Raw genomic sequence first — 17,315 nt, forward strand, 5'->3', positions numbered from 1 at the left:
ATCTCCCCGATGGTCTTTGTCGGACTCCAACGAATCTCCTATGCTCCGTTGTCGCCCTCTTCTTCAATTGTCGACCTTGGATCATCTCGCCCATTGTTGGCCACCGCTCAGGGTGTCCAAAACTACATATTTATGGGTTGGAGGTGGGATCTTGATGAGAGGTAGTAGACAAGGAGAAAATGGTGGCCCTCTGGTATAGATTAATGTTGGATTTGTTGACTACAAGGCAACGTCGCTGTTGCAGGCCGTGTTTGTTCATATAAAGTATCGACACAAGAAACAAGCACTTTCTTAAAAAGATTTTATACCATCTCGATTAAACTAACAAAATCTTAATTAAAGAAAACATTCGATGATTTGGACGGTTGATCTAGCGGGCGATCATTAGCCACCTAAAGATAGAGATTTCAGCATAGACGCATTCAAAAGCTTGTGTGTCTTATTAAAAAAAAGAGGTCCTACCGGGAGTCGAACCCAGGTCGCTGGATTCAAAGTCCAGAGTGCTAACCACTACACCATAGAACCAGTGCTGTTTGTATTTGCACAAAAGTTTTATAATTCTCTTGTTATTTTTTAAAAATAAAATAAAAATTGAAGTATGTAATTTCGATATTTGATTAAACTCTTCTGCTTCTCACTGTATGTGCAGACCCTATTATTGCTTGCCCTCTGGTCGGGTCCCACCCAGAAGGAAGCCTTTGAGGTATGTATTTTTAGGGTTTACTAATCCGATTGGAATGGAGGTGAGCGAGTTACTTTTATGTTAGAGTAACCTGAGATGGGAGATGTTGTTAGCATGGGCATACTATTAGATATTGTTGACGAGGAATGGATGAGAGACACCCTTCCCGATGATGGTATCTTATTTCTTCTTCTTCTTGCTTTTAATATACACCATTTTATTGGGAGATTATTTTTGGCTATTCATTTGATATGATTTACAGATGTTCCATTACCACCTGAAGTCGCAACCCGGACCGAAGATGTGGAAGATAACTCAAGTAACTCCCTCTCTCTCTCTCTCTCTCTCTCTCTCTCTCTCTCAGCATTTATCAAATTTTATTAGAATTGTAATTTAGGTCGTCTTTAGCATTAGCGGATGACATTGAAATGGATGAGTATCTACCTTCATCATTGTTACAAACCCGAATCGGTTCATTACGGATTTGATCTCCTTAGAGGGAAGATCGGCCTCTTGATCCACTTCGAGGGAAGGATCAATCCTCCTTTGTGCACACGACACACTTTCTCAGACAAGTTTCTTAATTCCTTTAATAAAAGACTGTGCACATGTTATTTATAGAAAAAACCCTAATCTAGACAACCCTCATCTATGAGAGTCCTACCTATACTAAACAACTAGAAAGCTAGAAAACAAAGGTCCTCCCATGCTTCACCATGTATTTGGCATCGGACGCTGGAAGGAGATCTGCACTTCTAAAGAAAGGAAGCAGGTTATAGCTCCTAGATGGTCTCCACCTTATCCAGGATGGTTAAAGTTGAACTTTGAAGGCTCTTCTAGTTTAGGGAATCTCAGCCTAGCTGGTAGGGGGAGGGGGGCTCTTGAGAGATGATACTAGTACAACTATATGCACATTTTCAAGGCCTATTGGCATAAAGGACTCTAAAGATGCTGAAGTTAGGGCGATACTACAAGGGACAAGGATCTTGGATAGTATAGAATTGGATAATCTTATAGGTGAGGGAGATTCCCTCAATGTGATTCGATGGTGGATGGGAGCAACTCTCCCCCTTGGAGATTTGATGACATGATTGATGAGAGAGATTTGGATCGTCTGGATGGTCGGATCACTCGTTTTCAGCCTGTGCAATGGTCGGCAAATGCAGAGGCTGATCTTCTCACTTGTGGTGGAGTGGAGACGCAGCCATTGGTGATTTTCGATTTCCTCCCCTATTGACTTGTTTTTTCTTTCTTTTATTGCTGCTTTTCCTTTCTTTGTATCTTGCTAGCCCAACCATCTCAGTCACAAGCCTTGATATCCTTTGATTAATAAATATCCACCATTTATAAAAAAAAAAGATATCCTTGATTGGTATCAAAAGATATTAAGAGTCTTGTATAAGATCTTATACATAATGGAAACCTGCAATCAAAGCTATTTTTATCCAATCATAACATGGTATATGAAGTCGAGGACTCCATCCCCATCTCATTCGACTATCGTTCTCTTTCACCACTTTCTCAAACTCCCTTTTTCCATTCATTAAGCTTCTCTCCATTTTCTCAAACGGCTCACTTTTCTTGTGCTATGACATCATCTTCTTCAACCACCACATCTTCAATTGATTTTGTTCAATCCGCTAACTCCTCGGATCTGGCTTGTCTTCCCCACCTTGCACACGCCCATCATGCTGTTTCAATGAATCTGGACTGTACCAACTCCCAGAAGTTCATTCCATGTTTTGGGCACACAGTCTTTTTGGCTTTGTCACGAGCGATACACCCTGTACAGTGCCTTTTTTTATCCTCACAACAGCCTTGATGAACCCTTCCAACCCGGTCCAGATTTTCAAATCTAGCATCATCATGACCAACTTATCCTTAGTTGGATAATATGTTCGCTTACTGAAGGACCCCTCACTCAAGTAGTTTCCACCTCCGGTATAGAATGCAGTTGATGCCATCTTCGTGTGAACACATCATGCATCTTTGTCTGCACTTGCAGACGTTGAAAAAGGGTTCTCTCTCCATCTCGGACTATATATAGAAAGAGAAGTCACTCGAAGATGCTCTTGCCTCTGCAGGTCAGCTCATCTAGGATTCTTGGCTTTATTCTGCCTTTGTTGGGGATATTGGGATAAAACTGGACCCCAGCCACGTCTGGACATGTGGCGCGGGACCTGGGACATGGCCCACCTTGCGACTACTGCACGTCACAACCGGAGCAGTCCAGCTCGTTGCAAGCTTTGTCTGCACTACAGACCAGATCCACCTAGTGCGGGCTATGCACCACCTCAACGACCCAATGAGCGCCCACCGACCACATGACTCCCCATTGGCAATCATAATGCTGCCTTACGACGTCCCGTCGCCGGTCACACGGTCGCCAAGAGGCTCCTAAACCCCTATAAAGGGTAACCCTCCACTCCAGCCTCAAGGTATGAAAAACCATCCACGGCCTTATTCATGTTACCTCCAGTCAGTGCTCCTCCTTATTTGTGTTTTGCTCCATCTGTTGCCTTGAGACATGAGTATCGAAGGATTTCCCCGGAGTCCAAAAACTCCGGGTGACCTTAATCTGTTTCTATTGGGTGCAGGTTGGATCCCGGCTTCCATTACTTTCACAAGAACCGTAGGCCTGCTGAACTAGGCGAAGGAAGGACCTGCTTGTGCTTGGCCGGAATTGAGCCGCAATAGATTAGCGCCCACTGTAGGGCTGATTTCGTTCTCACAAAAAAGGAGTTTTAACTCAAAAAAAGAGGACTCACGTGATGGTGGTCAAGAAAAGCACTCGGCGCACGGCTGCATGCACACCCTGAACCAGCGCCCGACATTCGGAATGCTGAAAACCAGGGACAACCAGCCGATAGCCAGCATGTTGACGTGGATTTGCTTGCTTGGCGGATTGACCAGCTAGATCGACAAGATGTAAGTCATAACACGAACTTGCGAGAATGACGGAGCATGAAGCACATAGGCCGGCAAAGGGAAACCTCCAGGTGCAACGTGAACACTACAACACGGCCTTGGGACAGAGTCAGAACCCCTTCGCCACCGCCTCCAGCTTCACCCATCCGCGCCACGTCTAGGAGGAAGTTGCACTAGCTTGCGTTTGGACTAGTGCACCAGCCTTAGCCCCTAACCCATAACCATTCATCTGACGATAAAGCATGACCAGTCATAGAAGGGAGGAGGATGATATGAGGGGTCAAGTCCGGAGGCTCAACCAGATGGTTGCCACGATGATGAAAGGGAAAAACATCCTCTGGGGCAAGGCTGAATCTGACGACACGGGTCCAGACACGCGGCTCCAAAATACAAACATGTCACAAGGAAACATAGAACCTCGAGACACAATGAAGAGAGCAACCATCATAGGGAATCAGAGCCGCGAAACAACAAAGAGAGGATAAAGAAGAGAATTTAGACCATTAAAAAGAGTCTAAAACAAGAAATGAACAATAGGTTAGGAGATGGACAAGGGAATTGGGAAGAAAATGTCTTTCTCAAATGGGATGGGGATGAGAAAGTACGAAAAAATTGGGATTTGGGGTTTTGGATGAAGATTTGGGAATTTGGATGGGATGGAGAGGAAACTTCTAGTGACAATGGTTTTGGGATTGAGATTGGGGATTTGGGGAGTTCTAATGGCAATGGGAGGGGTGTAGAGGGTTTACAGTGTGAACGGGTGGGGAGGGTTACGGCGTGGAGGGGTGGGGAGGGTTACGACGTCGGGTTTTTTTTGTTTTTTGTTTTTTTTGTTTTGGGGGGGGGTGGGGGGTACGGCGTCACGTGTAGGGATGGGGAAGGTTACGTCGTGGAGTGGTGTGGAGGGTTGGGTCTGGTTAGGGTCTTGGGTTAGAGAGAGAGAGAGGCGAGGGTGAGAGTAGGATCAGTTTAGGGTTTGGAGGGTGAGGGAGAAGTGGAGGGTTTTCCATGGTGGTCCCTAGGGCACCACAACCCTAGAGCTCTGACACCATGTTGAGAGAACAGAAGAGAGTGAGAGGAAAAAGTGAGTTGGAGACTAGCTCCCCCTCGCCAATGTATTTATATGAAGAAAGAAAAGAGTACAATGACCAAAATGCCCTTAGGCACATATACACCTTCTAACAGTAATCTTATTTCATGGAGCTCAAGCAAGCAGCCCACTGTTGCCCGGTCCGAGTGCCGAGAGCGAATACAAAGGTCTTGCGAATGCAGCTGTGGAATTCACGTGGTTGCATTCTCTTCTATGGGAACTCGGTTTCATATTCGCCAATCGCATGTGCTTCATTGTGGCAACATCAGAGCAATCTATCTCATGGTTGATCCCATTTTTGCATCTCTTTTGTTTTCTCATGCTCTGAAATTGCTCTTCATTTCTAGCACTGATCAGCTGGCTGATTCAGTCACTAAACTGTTAAGATCTATCTAGTTTCGCCTGCTACGAGACAAGCGAACATTCAGTTCTGGACCGTTAGGTTGCGGGAGAGGTGGGCATTAGACGTGGTGGTTTACATCAATGTGAAAGATTGATAGTTCGTGGCAATATTGTTGTCACAACATGTGTTTCTCCTAATTTGATTACATTATTATTTTATCCGCCAATTCTACAACACCTGTTATGTGCCATAAAATGCAATAGATCTTACTTCGGCATAGGTATCAATACTTCATGCATTCAACATGAGTCCTTTTCTATTGCACAACAAAATAAAAAATAGGGCATGTCATAATGGGATAGAATGAAATGACACCATATCATTGTATTTTTTATTTTCTGTTTTATGGATATTCTTAAATGATTGCAATGTCTTATCACCCAGGTTTGTTTTTCTTCTTTACATATAGTTGCTTGCTTTTGTGAAACAGATCAAGAGAATCAACAAATCGAGGAAGATACATGGCGAGATCTTGCCTTGGACGCTTAGTAAGGTTGTCGGGTACTAAGAGGTTAGTTAAATATTTATACTATGATTCTCTTGAAGTACAATAAGTATGCAGTTCTTTTGTCTTGTACCTTCCTTTCCTAGAATAGTTCCTACTCTAATCAGTTTGTACCAGAATACTGAATCCATATCATAGAAATATAGTGATTAAGGGAACACTGATACCCATAGTTGTAAATTCTGTTTCGGTCGCCATTTCGTTTTGGCCACCGAAACAAAATTTCGGTGGGATTTCGGTGCATTTCGGTCGAAACTTTTCGATCACACAAAAAATATATTAAAAAATATGAGAAAAATCCAAAAAAATAAAAAATCAATAGAAAAGGATGAAAAACTAATAAATAGTCCAAAATATGTGTCCCAAAAGGCATATTCATTACTTAAACACATAAAGTCTTGCACAAGTCCAACTGATTGTCTGATACATAGAAAAACATATAAAAAAAAAGATACATGAAAGTGAAACATAGACAATAGCTAGTAGCAACAACTCTCAGTCATCATAACCCGGATGATCATACTCAATGTCTTCTTCGTCGTCGCCGTCGTTGCCGCTATCATCACCACCTGGACCACCAGTAGGGACATCTTCTTCAAGAGGCATGAAAAAGTCGTCGTCGTCGTCCCCGGCCCCTACCACAATAGTAGGTGCTTCAAGATTTTCCCACCCAATGTCTTCCGGCGTAAATATGACATCTTCTTCTTCTGCAACTCAATCCATCATGACATTCAGATGGTCTATGCTCAAAGGATCACTAGTGGTAGATGATTTCCTCAACAAGTCCCTGAAAAGGAAAACATTAAGTTTAATGTCAAAGGTTAAACTTAAAAGCTTAAAGTGATGAGGTGAGAGTTGAAAACATTATATTATGTTGTATACCTTTATCGAAACTTAAGATTGTAATGGACAAACACCAAGTCATCGAATCTCTGGTGCTCCAACCTATTTCTCTTTGCAGAGTGAATGTGTTCGAAGGTGCTCCAATTCCTTTCACACCCAGTCGCACTGCAGGTCTGACTGAGGATTCTGATCACAAAGGTCTGTAATTCTTCCACGTTACCTCTGAATTGATTCCACCATGCAACTGTAAAGTAACAAATAGTAAAGCATTATTTGTTGAGAAACTGAAAGTTAAAATGAATTATACTTAATTAAACAAACAACTCAAATATACCTGGTCCCAACTTCGTTCGGTTGCGGATTGCAAACTTCATTCCAAACATACCCTTAGCCTCTCGATAATCCTCAATCTGATTGGTGATGAGGTCTTGTGTAGCTTCATCAGGTACCAGTCGAGTGATGCATGCCAACAAGCCTCTGGTTACTTCACTGTGCCGAGAGAAGGTAGGAGTGAAAAAGAGAGCAGGGTTAAGAAAATATCCTGCTGCATGGAGGGGACTGTGGAGTTGCCTATCCCATCTTTGGTCGATGATCCTCCAGATGGGCATGTAATCTGATTTTCTCTTCAACCTCTCCTTGATGTTCTCTTTGGCCCTATCCATGGCCTCATATAGGTAACCCATCGCCGGTTTGTCCTGCTGATCTACCAAACGCAGCACTCTCACTAAAGGCTCGCTGATGTTTAGAATGTACTTGCATTGGTCCAAAAAAGATTTATCCAACACAGTGCTAACTACCCCTTCACTCAGTGGGTGTTGGACAAACCTACTAGTACTATACTCATCAGACACAAACATCTGCTGAAGTGCTTTCCGATTCAACACCAGACTTTGTATGCTAATGAAATTTGTAGCAAATCTGATTGCAGCAGGGCGGCACAACTCCTTCCCACCTGTGAACTTCTTTCTTATCAAATTCAAGAGGCTTCCATGGTTGCAGATGAACTTTGTAATCGTCCGAGCCCTCTCAATTGTGGTTGCTATATGAGGAAATACAGTCGGTTTGCACAGATGCTCCAAGATGAGATCTAAGCAATGGGCTGCGCACGGAGTCCAGAAGAATGTACCAAACGCGGCTTCTAGTCTTTTCCCAGCAGCTTTGTAACTTGGCTCACTGTCAGTTACAAATTGCACCACATATTCCGGATTCACCTCTCCGACAATCTTTTCAAAGATATTGTATAATTCATTGGCATTCTTCACTATGCCAGATGCATCAACGGATTTGAGGAATATGACTGCTTTAGGGCAGTACACCAAAAAGTTGATTAGGGAACGTTGTTTGGTGTCTGTCCACCCATCTGTCATAATGCTATAGCCAGTGTATCTCCATGACATCTTAATCTCCTCCAAGTAGTTGTTTACCTCATCCACTGTATTCTTCAAAATGGAACCCCTTAAAGCATGATAAGTAGGTGCCGTATAACCCGAACCCACGGCATTCACAGCATCAAACATAGGTTGCCAGAAAGGTGAATTGGCAACGTTGAAAGGGAGATTGGCATCGTAGCAAAGCATGCCAACCGCCATGTCTGCTCTATTCACTGTTTCTTTGGTAGCCAAAGCACTTTTAATGCTTGGCTGGGCTCCAGGGGTTGTTTGTGGTGCAAAGAAATTCCTGATCCTCCTGTGATTCACTTCTTCTTCCTTTTTGTACCACTCGGTTCTACAAGAACTTTCTTACCCCTTCGTTGAGGCAATGGTGTGCCAATGTCTTCTTCATCCCGCTCTTCTTCTTCGTCTGGTGTGCCATAAAAACCTCAAATCTCTGCTCTGGATAGGCTCATCCCAGCCCTTTCTTTTCTCTTTGCATCTAAAAGTTGCTTCATTCGATATTTTACATTTTCAGTCACTTTTTTGCATGATGCTACTTCACCAGGAACAACCGCTAAATGTTCTTTCAAGCGGGTTATACCTTCACCCGATATGACTTTGCCACAGAATATGCAAGTTACTTTATTTTTTTGACCCGGAACCAATGTATCGTAAGCCCATGCCGGGTCATCCGATCTAGCGGGTGCCGAACCAATAGAGGATGCTCCTGCAAAAGGTCCCGAGCCCGACCCACTCATTCTGAAATGAAGTAGAAGAAGGGGGAAAAATGAATTAGAAGAAAGGAAATTGAAACAAATTACAAAAAAATGAAGTAGAAGGGGACAAATGAAGTAAGAAATAAAAGAAAGGAAATAGAAAGAAATAAAGAGAACCTTGAGGTTGAACTTGATTTGAAAAGAATAAGATAATATTAGCCTTCCCTCACTTGAAATTTGTAGTGTAACTTGTAAACCTTCACTTGAAATTTGTAGTGTAACTTGTAATTTGCAAGCCTTAGGAAATAGTTATTGTAGTTGTAAGTTGAAGGTAGGCCTTCCCTTTGCTCCAAAATGGACTTGGATTGAGTTGAAGAAGAGTGTATACTTGTAGGAAATTTATTAGGATAGATAGTGTAAGTGAAAGTAGAAAATAGAAGGAGAATCACTTATGTGAAGGTGGAGGAGAAGAAGGTAGGGGAAAGACTATTTATAGAGTTTTTTATTGTTTGTGCAAGTAAAAGTGACTAAAATACCCTTCCCAACAGCTATAAACGGTCACATTTGGAAGCTAAAATGGTCAAAAACCCAAAAGAGCCGTTACAGGGGCATTGATGTAATTTCTGCAAAAAACAGTCAAACTAGCTGTTATAGGCAATTTCGGACGAAATTTAAAATTTCGTCCATTTCGGCCGGAATCCGAAATTTCGGCCAATTTCGAACGAAATGACCGAAATTGAGCGAAATTTCGGACGAAACGAAATTTTGAAGATTTCGTTTTCGTTCCGAGAACGAAAACGAAATGTTTCGTCCATTTCGGACGAAACGAAACGAAATTTATAACAATGTTGATACCAAATCATTCTTCCCCCGCCACTTGTAATCATTAAACATTGTCAATTAGTGGATTATATCATTTAGGGTTTATTATCTTTGCTCATAGATGGTTTGTTGCGATAAATTTAAGTAAATAGAAGAAGCTTATTTAACTTCTGAAATTTTTTTTGGGGCAAAATCAATTTGAAGTTGTCAGAAATGACTACTAATGACAAGAGGAACCAGAAAAATCTGAGGACTTAAGATGATAGTTCCATCCTGACATGTGCAATAATATGTGGAAGGTTGGTATTGTTATGTGATCGTTAAGGAGGCTTGATCTCGTCTAGAAAGGTTGATGACTATCCTACCTTCATTCAATGAAGATTGGTGATTGTTACAACAATTGAAACACATACTTGTTTTGATTCCAACTCATCATTAACAGAAACCCGATGATGGTGCACTCTTTCAGACGATCAATTTTGAGTCTACAAGTATATTTCTTCTTTAAGAAATTGGAAGGATGCAAAATATCTGCAATTCATTCTCAAGTATAGAATCTTATACTTGAGAATGAAGGTTGATAATGTTGTGGATATAATCTTATACTTGAGAATGAAAGTTGGTAATGTTGTGGATATAAATCCAGTATTTTTCAATGAAAATAACGTAAGGAACTGTGGGCAATTTTTGGATGAGGACAAGTGTCTTGATACAGATACAAATAAATTCATTCAATTCAACTTATTTCTTTGGCCCAATTATCGATTAGAAAATTTAGCTTTTATGAATCGCTATTGGTTTGATATGAATAATGGCAGTCGTTTTAGTATGTCAAGAATATATATGTATCCACGATTCAGAATTAGTTGATGGTACATACATAATTTTTTTTTTTGAGTTGGATCAACCGTTTCTTTTGAATGAGTATGAGTAAAGGATCTATGGATGAAGATACAAAAGTTAATTTCTAATCATAACTAGATCTTCAACTTTTTTTTTAGGAGGAAGTTGAAGCCAAATAGCTAATAAACGATGACTTTAGTTTACTAGTCATCGACATATTGTTTCAGCTCGGTGGAATAAAATACTCCTTATTTTATTCAAATTTCATTTTACAGAATAAACCTAAATTAATACTGAACTAATCGATAAACGAAGCTAAATCCACTGAAGTTCTACAAAGAGGAATAAGACATTTTCATATAGAAATTTATATAGAATCTTTGAAAAAGATTTTCCTCCAAAAGAAAGAAAGGACTTACTATCTTTGGGAAGCCCAGCATGTAGGTCTAGGCCCATTGCTCTGCTCTTTCTAATCCTCTTTCACTATCTTCTTGCTTATGTCATTGCCACCCTATGAATATGGGAAGTTTACAAATTTTGGAGTTTGATATATTCTAACCAATACTTTTAAGTTCTACAGAAACTAGTACGAAAGTGGACGTCAACTATCATATTATGTTATGAATGCCCCATCTATTTAGAGGGGTATTATGTTAAGAAAGCCCTTTATATTCCGAGGGGCTAAGTTTCCATCTTTGTCTCAACCTCTCTTCTCCTAGTTCAAAATGCAACCTCCTAAATTTTGGTGGTCTATATTATCCAAAAACTTCAATACGGTGTTCAAATCGTGTTATACACTTCAATTTTAAATGCAAATGCTATACACATGTCATACCTGTCCACGCATTAATACTTTTAAACACAGATTTTTTTTGAATGGTTTTAAACACTGATTGTTATTGCCAAAATTGTTTGTCAGAACTACTGTGGTGTGAGCTTGAACAGACTGCTTTGCTACTATCAATAAAATTGAGCCTCATCCACCTGTCGAAGTGCTTCCACACATGTCACAACCCAATAAATTAGGATCATCCCAACCCTTCGATTTGTGGAGGTTAAAATGGACGGGTATAAACCTCGACAAATCTGTCCATTTTTAACTTCCACAGTTCGGTCAGGATGATCCTATAGAGCTTTTTTTTGGGCACACCCTATCTATGTCAGGGCCCATCAAATGAATGGTTTAGATCATCCAAACAATGCAGGCCCAGTGTGTTTCTGGCCGACGGAGTAGATACGTTATCTCCTCAATCGAGTAGAAACACTTCTCTCTCTCTCTCTCTCTCTATATATATATATATATATATATATATATATAGAGAGAGAGAGAGAGAGAGAGAGAGAGAGAGAGAGAGAGAGAGAGAGAGAGAGAGTTGCTGCGCTCGAGCGCAGCTAAGCTTAGCGGCGCTAGAGCACAAAAACAAGGGGGTGGGGACATTCGGGGAGTGATCCTAACCATTCATTTGGAAGGCTCCATCATGGATGGGGGGCCTACGAAAAATCAGGTCCATTGGATCACCAATGGGTGTCCATTTGTGGGGCCAAAAATGGACAGATTACCCTAAGGTAATCCAATGGAGCTGATTTTTGGTGGACACCCTACCCATGAAAGGTCCCATCAAATGAATGCTTTGGATCCCACCCAAAATGTGGCCCCACCCTGTTTCTGTGCTCGAGCGTAGCTAAGCTTAGCTGCGCTCGAGCGCAGTAACTCTATCCTCTCACACACACACACACACACACACACACACACTAAGCCTATAGGATTCCAAAATGTCATTCGCCTTTTCTAGGAAAAATATTTTTTGGGAAGGTTTTTCTTCTACAAATTTGGTTAGTGTATAGTTTTCATTCGTACCTCCTAATTTGTTTTGCTGTTTAAACAATTTCCCCTATGGTTTTGCGTCTCTCTCTCTCTCTCTCTCTTCTACTAGATCGGCAACTAATTAGTGCGATTTAAGAGTCTCTTCCTACTAAACTGACACCTAATTTGTGCGATTTAAGGCAATAGATTCTTTCCCTCTCGTCCTTCTATTGTAATCCCTAAAAATTTGGTGTAAAGCATTTATTTTTGGGACTTTATTCATGATTTTGGAATCGGTGTGGTAACAGAGAGAGAGAGAGAGAGAGAGAGAGATGTCTACGGTGAACCGTTTTTACACCTCACGAGTAGGGCTCACTATTTTACACCCATGAATGGGTCCACTCTCCGCTCAAATTCACGCCTAAGATGAGGCCCACCACAATGTTTTGGTAGCATGGGTCCCTCCAACTTCACTCAAACCATGCATCGGATGGACCCACTAATTTGTTTTGATTTGGTGGGTCAAACAATCTCTACCTAGCACTTATATAGGGTGGACCCACTATCTTACAACATTTTTTTCTCTTACACACATGCATAGCATGGGCCAAGAATGCTAGTATATATATCAGGAAAAGGTTCCTGAGGTATCGCGCAGCCTAAGCAGCCCTCTAAATACACCATCTCCCATAGTTGTCTGACTCATCCAACCCATTCATTCTATAGGTTATAGTTAGGATTATGGTTATAGTTATGGTTAGGATTATAGGTTATGGTTATGGTTATGATTTGTGGAGGTTTAAAATGGATGGCAAGAAATTAGGCTCCTATAGATCGAATGGTTAGGATTATGGTATGGAGATGGTTTGTTAGGAATAGCCTATCCGTGTGAGGTGCTATAGAATGAATGGGTAGGATGAGTCAAACAACATGGAGATGGTGTGTTTATAGTGGCTTGCTCAGGCCGCTTAGGACACTTTTCTCGTAATAATGATGATGATAAGGATGGATGGATGAATGAATGAAAAGGATTGTTCCTTGTTGATTTGCAAAAGTATGGGCGTGAAGCCTTCATCCTGAAGGTGTGATGCCTTGATCTTCTATAAGATGCTAAGCCTGGAACCTGGTTGCGATGCCTAGGGTATTGTTAGTGTGATTCTAGCATAAACTTCATCATCTTTGGTACAATGCCGAAGAAAAATCTTAGTAGGATGCCTGGAGATATATCTTTTTTTTTCATCACTTGAGATTTAGATTTCACCTATTTTCTTTCTTTTCTAGGTTTCTTACACAAAAACAATCTGCCCAAGAATTGGAAACATTCTTTCCCCTACAAAACTTCAATTTTTCTTTTTGTTTTATCCATCTCATCTCATCCTAAACTATGTGTATCTTAATCTTGCCCCAAACCCTTGCCTCCACCTTCTCGACGTACGTCTGCAGCTTCCCAGCTTACGTCTACACTTTCCCGACATACATCTGCACCCTTCCAAACCTACTCTAAACCCAGTAAAAATATTTTTCCAATTTAATCACAAATTTTAGGACTCTAAACCCTAATTTTCACCCCAGTTCCCAAATATATTTCCCCATATTCTTAAATCATACATATTTTCCAATTTCTTTGAAACTCAAACGTGTTCAAGAACCTGCCTTAAACTACTTAAATCCCTTTCATAGATCTGTCCTGCATTAGATTTGTTATCAGAGCGAAGGGCTAATCCTTCCTTGCCTGAGCGTAATTGTCTTTTCTCTTCTTGCTTACCCCTATTTCAGCGTATTCTTCTTCTTTCAATGCATTATCACTTATTCAGCCAGAAAAGGGTCTCTTTATTACATGTTAGTTTCCATGATCTGTTACAATATAATACATAATTTTATTTATTTACTTTCATTTTATATAAATTCCTTTTACTTTTTTTAATGGCACAAATGCATATTAAGTTCTCCAGCTTGAATTTTTTGAGAAGTCCCACTTTTTTATTGCGGTATTGCCCAAAAGCACTTCTGCTTCGTATATCTAAGATCACAATTCATCTTTTCTGCACTGGCATTTGGCAAGCCATCTTTGTTGTTATTAATAGTAAGTTCATGCAATGTTTCTTTTCGCTGGCAGCATTTCACCTTCGGATTGTAGCCTTTACCAATACTATACTGCTGTCGTCAACACTTAAGATATTGGCGGTAATTTGTGCTACAATTATCCTGATGCTGCTGTATAACTGTGTAGTTTTGCATAGAGCAGAGTTGTTCGTAGTCTTTGTCTACCTTGAGCTAACTTAACAGACACAGGAGGAGAAAGTAGGTGCTGCAAAATATGGCATTTGTAATTTATTTTTACAGACGCTTGTACATCTCTGTGTTACCCTACCCCATGCATGAAGGAGAAAATACTAAACCTTTTTATTTATGAGAAAGCTAGGGTTAGGCAGGATCCCGACCAGGAATATTAAAAAACATCAAGAAGATACAAGAGAAGGGGCCAAAGAGGCCAACAAATCAGAGACAAAGCTGCTGAGAAAAATTACAATCTCATATAGATGTTCTCCGCACGATCAGAATTGAGGAACTGGAGGAGTGAAGCAGAGGATAGTAGTACAGGTACCCTACTGCCTTTGAAAGGAAAAGCACGCTTATAGAGAATATCAACAGCTCCATTTGCTTCTCTCCAAACATGAGAGATGCGAAATGAGACAAAGTTGCTCTTCAGCTGAAGGATTTGGTCCAAAATGGCTGCCTTCTTCCATGGCGGCTTAGCGGAATCGAGAATCATGTCCACCACGAACTTGGAATCCGATTCCAACCAAATTTTGTCCATCTCCATTGATGCCTCCAGCTCCAGGCCATATTTGATAGCCAGCAACTCAAGTTCATAAATCTCTTCTCTCAACATCCAATGAGAACATTGCTATTGCCATACCATTATGATCCCTGCACAGACCTCCAATACCCCCACCGTCTGAAACAAGGGAAGCATCAGTGTTTATTTTGATCTTCCTATAGCAGGTTTCTTCTAAAGGCATTGCTTTGATCCTTTGTCTAACGGAATGATGCGATATCTGAAGTTCAGCACACAAGCTTTAGATCTGGGATTAAGGTTGTCTGATAGGTCCATAGAATTTATCTTAGCCTTGATTTCAATAAGGATTTCCCGGAGAATATGAGATTTGTGTCTTCTTGAGTTCTAAAAAATTCTTCTATTGCGCTCTGCCCAGATCTTATATATCGCTGAGGAGAAACTGCATCTGAGAGTGGTAGCCACTTGACCATCGCCCTTCGCATTGAGTCTCATCCATTCTTCCTCCGCCTGAAGGGAGATTAGAGTTTTCCTTCTGGATCCATATCTCCATAGGATCGAACGCCAAATGCAAGCCTTATATCCACACCTGAAAAATAGGTGGTCAGCACTTTCAGGTACTGCATTGCAGAGCACACAAATTGGGTTCAAATCAGGGCCTTTGAAGGAGAGTCTGTCCTTGGTACTTAGTTTCTTTAACATAGCCTTACATACAACAAGGGAGTATCTTGGGACATGGCCTTTAAACCATAGTGATTCTGACCAAGGAGGTTTTGGCACTCTCATTCTGTATGTATTCCAAGCACATCTTGTCGAGAAGCATCCGTCAGTAGTAGACGGCTTCCAAGTAGGTGAGGAGGTTTTGCCAGGGCTAAAGATAGCTTCGACGAGTAACTTCTTTTCCTGGGAGAGGGAAGGATTATCAAGAATAAGATTCCGACAGTCATTACTGTGCACCTGGGAGAGTAGTGCGGCTGAACCAAGGTAGGAATCAACACGAAGGCGAGAGAAGAAAGATCTGAGAGTGCCTTTTGGATGCCAAGGTTGATTGGATGAAATACTAAACCTTGATCGGATGAAATCCAAAAAAAATTGGTGAAGTTTATGGAGCATATGCATAGATAGGCAGTGATAGAGATCTACTATACTGATGTAATCATATTTTCACTTATACCTATATCATTATATCTCTCAATTGGATGCATTTCCACATGACCAGATGTTAGTTCAGATAGGTATCTTGCTCAGCAAAAAGTATTTGTTTAGGGCCACGATATTCTATGTTGTTGTGTAAGGTACCATTGAATAGAGAGTCATACTAATACACATGAATCTATTGTGCATCTTACCGTTTTGGGGGCGGATAATTTGCCATGATTGACAGTAATCTTTCCATGGTAAATTGCATCAATGCTGTGTGTGATTAGAACATTTAGGCCCTGTTTGTTTTGGTTTTGAGAACTTACCGAGTTCAAAACTGATTATTGGACTAAAAGTTAAAACACAATTTTGAGTCCAATACTGGTTTTGGACTGAAATTCCAAAAGAAGAGGGCCTTAGAGTTACAAGCTCTAGTATAGGAGTTTGCTGGAATTGATTTCACGTGGTTCTCACCTAATTATTAATTTATGCAGGAGGGGTGGACAGCTGTGATTTGTCTTGTGGGATTGAAAAGGACTGAGCATCTTCTGCGTACGTCTTTTTGTGAAATGGAGAGAGAGAGAGAGAGAGAGAGAGAGAGAGAGAGAGTAGCTTTATATGACTCTTTTTATAGCTTTATTATATGAAGGACTGGCTGTCACATGCCTGGAATATTCTACGCATATGGGTTTATTGATGCATGCACCATCAGACCTTTTTCTACTCGGCCCATTATCGTTCCTCATACATATTCTCTTATAAGATTTGATGTGGTGAATTTGGAGCGCTTACCTAACCAAAATACTTTGGGGGTTTATTCCATCACCAACCTCTCTAACTAAGCGATGGAGAAAAAGGATTAGCAGCAGCATCTTTAATTACTACTCTTCGGCCATGCGAGCAATGGAAGGGAGCCATAGCACATCATGGGCGTCATGCACTTGCGTGAATGCATTTGAGAAGCTCCATGCCTCATATTCTCATGGGCAAACTCTCCCATGGACAAGAGCCATTGCATTTCATAAAAATTCTAGAAAATGACATGGAAGCCCTTGTCAAACGTAAAGGCTAAGACCTGTAATAATTGCTTCGATCTCCATGATTTTGCACATTAAACAAATAGATTAAATGGGAATTTCCAGTCCTCAAGAAAACCGAATGTGAATAGAGGATGATGGTTCTTGGGTTTGCACTGATAAATCAAATGCAGAGAGACGCTTCTGAGTATTAGTTATTTTTAGTAACTTTACTTCTATTAAAGCTTGAAAATTAATTCTTATACACATTTTATAAAGTAGGGAGGGAGTTCCAGAGCTTTGTTTTATGTATTGTATATTGATGGATAGATAAATGTCAGGTATCTCTAAAG

At 40.8% G+C, this 17,315-nt stretch overlaps 2 protein-coding genes and 1 non-coding gene across 4 annotated transcripts; 1 reads left to right on the forward strand and 2 right to left on the reverse strand.

Moving 5' to 3' along the window:
* Window positions 1-453: 453 nt before the first annotated feature.
* On the reverse strand, window positions 454-525 carry TRNAQ-UUG (transfer RNA glutamine (anticodon UUG)). The gene has a single exon. It is a non-coding gene; the product is annotated as a tRNA-Gln (tRNA).
* Window positions 526-631: 106 nt separating this feature from the next.
* On the forward strand, window positions 632-16,506 carry BNS (bonsai). Of its 2 annotated transcripts, none has more exons than XM_077363125.1 (4): window positions 632-857; window positions 945-1,001; window positions 5,534-5,614; window positions 16,441-16,506. In XM_077363125.1, exons 1-3 carry the CDS (start codon window positions 779-781, stop codon window positions 5,590-5,592), a joined length of 195 nt encoding a protein of 64 aa, XP_077219240.1. In that variant the 5' UTR covers window positions 632-778; the 3' UTR covers window positions 5,593-5,614; window positions 16,441-16,506. The 2 variants fall into 2 exon arrangements, with proteins under 2 accessions (XP_077219240.1, XP_077219241.1); XM_077363126.1 differs by lacking the exon at window positions 16,441-16,506 and adding an exon at window positions 14,126-14,417.
* LOC143853153 (uncharacterized) lies at window positions 15,194-15,925 on the reverse strand. Its single transcript, XM_077362888.1, has one exon. The coding sequence runs from the start codon at window positions 15,923-15,925 to the stop codon at window positions 15,194-15,196; it is 732 nt and encodes a 243-aa protein (XP_077219003.1).
* Window positions 16,507-17,315: the final 809 nt, after the last annotated feature.

Source organism: Tasmannia lanceolata, unplaced genomic scaffold (assembly GCF_043159265.1).
Source record: "Tasmannia lanceolata isolate RefF3 unplaced genomic scaffold, GAP_Taslan_0.1 ptg000019l, whole genome shotgun sequence".
In the NCBI taxonomy this organism is placed as follows: Eukaryota; Viridiplantae; Streptophyta; class Magnoliopsida; order Canellales; family Winteraceae; genus Tasmannia; species Tasmannia lanceolata.

Excerpts from the sequence above, each read along its gene's own strand:
- BNS (XM_077363125.1), top strand. The coding sequence starts at position 779 with ATGGGAGATGTTGTTAGCATGGGCATACTATTAGATATTGTTGACGAG. Across the intron at positions 858-944 it reads AGACACCCTTCCCGATGATG|ATGTTCCATTACCACCTGAA; the intron begins GTATCTTATTTC and ends TATGATTTACAG. Across the intron at positions 1,002-5,533 it reads AGATGTGGAAGATAACTCAA|ATCAAGAGAATCAACAAATC; the intron begins GTAACTCCCTCT and ends TTTGTGAAACAG.
- LOC143853153 (XM_077362888.1), bottom strand. The coding sequence starts at position 15,925 with ATGCATATGCTCCATAAACTTCACCAATTTTTTTTGGATTTCATCCGA.